General features: G+C 39.2%; 5 protein-coding genes across 5 annotated transcripts; 2 read left to right on the plus strand and 3 right to left on the minus strand.

Annotated features, from left to right (window-relative positions):
* Positions 1-121: 121 nt before the first annotated feature.
* On the minus strand, positions 122-1,336 carry NEHOM01_2474 (M-phase inducer phosphatase 3; the record flags this gene model as incomplete). Its single annotated transcript, XM_051491350.1, has 1 exon — positions 122-1,336. The coding sequence occupies one exon, from the start codon at positions 1,334-1,336 to the stop codon at positions 122-124; it is 1,215 nt and encodes a 404-aa protein (XP_051347310.1).
* Positions 1,337-1,462: 126 nt separating this feature from the next.
* Positions 1,463-1,735, plus strand: NEHOM01_2472 (uncharacterized protein; the record flags this gene model as incomplete). Its single annotated transcript, XM_051491348.1, has 1 exon — positions 1,463-1,735. One exon carries the CDS (start codon positions 1,463-1,465, stop codon positions 1,733-1,735), a length of 273 nt encoding a protein of 90 aa, XP_051347308.1.
* Positions 1,736-1,783: 48 nt separating this feature from the next.
* On the plus strand, positions 1,784-1,978 carry NEHOM01_2473 (small subunit ribosomal protein S29e; the record flags this gene model as incomplete). The annotated part of the gene is made up of 1 exon (XM_051491349.1): positions 1,784-1,978. The coding sequence occupies one exon, from the start codon at positions 1,784-1,786 to the stop codon at positions 1,976-1,978; it is 195 nt and encodes a 64-aa protein (XP_051347309.1).
* A 470-nt stretch (positions 1,979-2,448) lies between these two features.
* On the minus strand, positions 2,449-3,348 carry NEHOM01_2475 (uncharacterized protein; the record flags this gene model as incomplete). Its single annotated transcript, XM_051491351.1, has 1 exon — positions 2,449-3,348. One exon carries the CDS (start codon positions 3,346-3,348, stop codon positions 2,449-2,451), a length of 900 nt encoding a protein of 299 aa, XP_051347311.1.
* Positions 3,349-3,757: 409 nt separating this feature from the next.
* NEHOM01_2476 (uncharacterized protein) lies at positions 3,758-4,332 on the minus strand (the record flags this gene model as incomplete). The annotated part of the gene is made up of 1 exon (XM_051491352.1): positions 3,758-4,332. A coding segment is annotated over one exon (575 nt), but the record flags the coding sequence as incomplete, so codon positions are not given.

Raw genomic sequence — 4,332 nt, forward strand, 5'->3', positions numbered from 1 at the left:
AATCAAATCAAACCAATACCAAATCTAATCTAAACCCTACTTATCTTAAACTAATACCCACTTAATACTAACTCTATTGTATGCTATACTTGTTTATTTTACATTAATACTAACCTAACTCTTACATGGGAGTGTAACTGCAGGGCACACAAAACTCAGAATAGTTCTTGTAGAACTCCTTGTAACCCCCAGACATAATGTAGACATTTGGGAAGAGTAAATAAGGATAAGTAGATCTTAATCTATCCTCATTCCTTAACTGAGTAGCTAAACGAGGTGCCCGTACGGATGAGTACTCACAATAGAAGACAAAAATCGCTCCTGATCCTTCCTCAGCTGCCACTAAGTTTTGAAACCAAGTCTTAATACCCCGCATGGTCATAATGTTCTGTGCCCCTCTAATATGTCCACCACTAAACTCATATTCAAACCTACAATCTACCAAAAAGAAAGACTGTTCACTTCTTAATAACTCAGCTACTACTTCCGGAGATACTCGCAAAATCCCATCAGCCGGCCCCACTCCTACTGAAGGCAAAGCACAAGAGTAAGTCTCTCCCGCCCAAGCCATTGGTTCATTACTTACTTGTACTTGAGCCACGTCATAACTCTGAACTCGATCAAAGACCAAGTTCTTATTCTTCCCATCCCCACGCGACCACCGCACCGGCCCACCAGCACAAACTCCCATCCCTCCACGTCTTCCCCCACGACTCCGTCGACCCACCGACTTCAAAGGTGAAACCAAAGTCCGAATCATCCCACAATCAATCATCTCCGAAAGTGACTGTTGCCGCTTCTTCACTTCCTCCCCACCACTAACTAGAACATCATCATTATTATCGTTACTAAATATACCATTACTACTACTACTATTACTAAATATATCATTACTATTAACTATACCATTACCATTATCATTACTATTACCATTACCATTACCAACTATATCATTACTATTACTATTACCAACTATACTATTATCATTACTATCCTTAACAGTATCTAAAACATTACCAACTATATCATTACTATTACCATTACTATTTAAAACATTACTATTACTACCTAAAACATCATCTAAACCCTTACTCAACTCATTGGCTGGTTCGGCAAAGACTTCTTTAAAGACTTCCTTAAAGCTAGGTACTAGTCCCTTCCCATTACTAGTCACAATATTCCCATTAAACCCCCCTCCAAACCCTAATTTAACTAAACTAAGACACTCCCAACCCATACCTACCCCACACTTGCCCGAAACCAAACTCCGACCCAACTCTTCTATCTCGCGCTCATCTGATATAACGATATCTAACTCTGAATCCAAACTCACCATGAGGGCTACAAAATAAAAATGAATATGAGGTCATCCACTTCTCTCCTTATCCTGTCTCTACCTCCCCTTTCCTACCCCTAGCTAATCTTTCCTAATGTGCATATATTGGTGTTTGTACATCCGACTATGTTTGAAACATTCACCATAAGAACAGAGCCCTTCTCCTCCCACCTACCTACTCAACTAAGCGTCCATCCCCTCTTAAAACTACTCTCACTCGATCCCACTCAAACACTCTATGCCGAAGAGTTCGCTATCTGGCTACTAGTCACACTTTTCCTATGTTTTCTCTACTATCTCTATCTAAGACTTCAAAAGGAAATCAAAATATTCCTAAAAGATAAAAAAGGCTTATCTCCCCAAATTCAACCCCCTGCAAACCATTCAAACTCGAATTAAAGACACAACTGTTTCGCAGCCTTTTTTGTTTTATTTTTAACACCCTTGATGGAAAGTCGTGTAATAAAAGACATTATGAGTCTCCCAATTGCCGAGAAGAGTTCAGAGCCCAAAGGAAAAGGATCAAGAGAGTGTCGGTCCTGTTCAAACCACCGAGGACTAATTAGAACGTATAACTTATACATGTGCAGGAGGTGCTTCCGGGAGTATGCTTTGGATATTGGCTTTAAGAAAGTTAACTAAGAATAAAGAGATAGCGATTTATTAAGTTTATTTGGGTTTAGTTTGGTGTTTAGATTAGATTGTATTAAGTTGTATTAAGTTTTTGATTTAGTTTTAGATTGTATTGCTATGACGTCATCTTTATTTTAACTTAGCTATATTTGTCTAATAAAAGGTACTAGTGCTTGTAACAAGGAAGGTCTTTAATGGGTTTGAGTTGTGTTTGAGTTGGGGTGGGTTGGGTTTGAGTTTGTATTGAGTTGAGTTGAGTTTAGATTTAGATTGGGTTTAGATTAGATTGAGTTTGAGTTAGTATTAGTTTGAGTTTAGATTAGATTGAGTTGAGTTAGATTAGGTGGGTAATAGATTGAGTTGAGTTGGGTTTAGATTAGTATTAAGTTAGTAATAGATTGAGTTAGTAATAAATATGATGTAAACTAAGTTGTGTATTGCGTTTAATGTTAAGATGGGTGGAATTGAGTGGAGTGGAGTTAAGTAGAGCGAGCCTGGCGTGCAGCACGACGTACAGGCCGCTTTCTAGGAGTAGAAGTAGAAGATGAGTTAGTAGATGAGCTAGAAGTAGATGAGTTAGTAGTAGATGAGTTAGAAGTAGATGAGTTAGAAGTAGATGAAGACGTATCTTTTGTTTGGTCATCGGAATGTGCTCGGGATTTACTAGTGGACTTGGTTTTGGTATCTGCTTTGGTTGCTTTGGTTGCTTTGGTTGACTTGGCTTTGGTATCTGCTTTGGTTGCTTTGGTGGACTTAGTAGTAGAAGACTTGGATTTAGTAGTAGATTTAGACTTAGACTTACTTGGGGTGGAGTGGGGATGTGTATGGGCGTGGTAGGTAAAGTAAAAGCCTGAGATGAGAGTTATAAGTACTAGTATGTAGTTGTGGTAGGGTATATGTACTTGTAGTTGGTGTAGGAATCCTAAAACAGCTAGTCCTAAATCTTTAGTTAGAGCAGCTCTTACTCCTGGTCGATGACCAATAAGGACTAGAACTAAGAATGAGGCTAGACCTGTACTAAGTAGATTAAAAGGAGTTGTACTTTGGGCTAAGCAACAAACTAGCCAGCCATCAGCTGCACTGGCTAGAATAGCTAAGACTTCCCAAAGTAAACCCTTTCTAAGTTGGGTAGTAATGGCTGCGCCACTAAAGAAAAGACCGGCTGTGATAGCTGCCAGTAAAGGTGAAGGTAGAATACCTATGATACGTAACAATAAGATATAAATAAGGAAAAGACCTGTTTCTGGTAAGTTTTCCAATCGAGTTCCAGCTAAAAGTCCCCAACCACAAACCATACGCGGCAAAAGAAGAACCCCCCAATGGACTAATCCAGGGCCTAAGCCTACTAACCCGTCTGTAGCAGTATAAACAAAAACCATGGGTAAATTAATGAGTAGGTTTAAGTATTGAGTTGAGATGGGTTAGGTTAAGTTGGATTGAGGTAGTTAGGTTGAGTTGGGGTGGGGTGGGGTTAAAGTACAGTATTTAAAGTAAGACATTGGGTTAGTATTGGGTTGAGATATCTTTTTAATGCTCATTGGTAGTTTTCCTAGAAGAAAGAGATCAATCAAAAGTGTTGGCACTATTAAGTTAAGATTAGGTTGGGTTAAGTTGGGTTAAGTTGGGTTAAGTTAAGATTGGTTTGAGATTGTGTTGGGTTAAGTTGAGATTGAGTTTGGGATTGGGATTGAGTTTGGGATATGTAGAGTGCTAAACTTGTATCTATGCTTTGCTGGGACTTAAATAAACACTAATGGCTGAGAATGGTCTTTATTCGCTAGAGGTTGATTAATGGGGACGTCTGGGTGTGGGTCTGATGTATTTTGCGGATATTAGGTTAGAGAATGGCCATGAGCAAGGGTCTTTGGAACAGCCACATTGTTTTATCACACACTTCCAATGCGCAGATTGGGCTATGATAGAAAAGTTGGATAGGTCTTTGCCGGGGTTGGGGGTGGTAAACAAGTTAAAGGTTCTGGGTGGCTGGTAGAGTGCAGACAGTTGATTGTTGAATTGGGTTAATTGTTGACAGAAATTAGTCAGTTGTTTGTCATCTTCAAGTAATTGCCGGTAGAACTTAATCGATTGCTTGGTGAAGTCAACATACTGTTGGTAGAACTTAATCAGCTGATTGTCGATTTTGCCCAGCTGTTTGTAGGAGGTAACCAACTGTTGGTTAAGAGCGATAGTGTCATTAATAGTGTAGTTGTGCGTCATTTGCGATACACTCACCATATGGACATTTACTGATTGATTAAGACCAAAGGTTGCATAGGATACTAAAACATCAGCGGTCAATAATAGATTTGTAGTTAAGAATTTGTCCTTCTCATTAGAAGATTTGGGTTGTAGATATCCATCAA

This window comes from Nematocida homosporus (assembly GCF_024244095.1).
Source record: "Nematocida homosporus strain JUm1504 chromosome Unknown 3916, whole genome shotgun sequence".
Taxonomy (NCBI): Eukaryota; Fungi; Microsporidia; genus Nematocida; species Nematocida homosporus.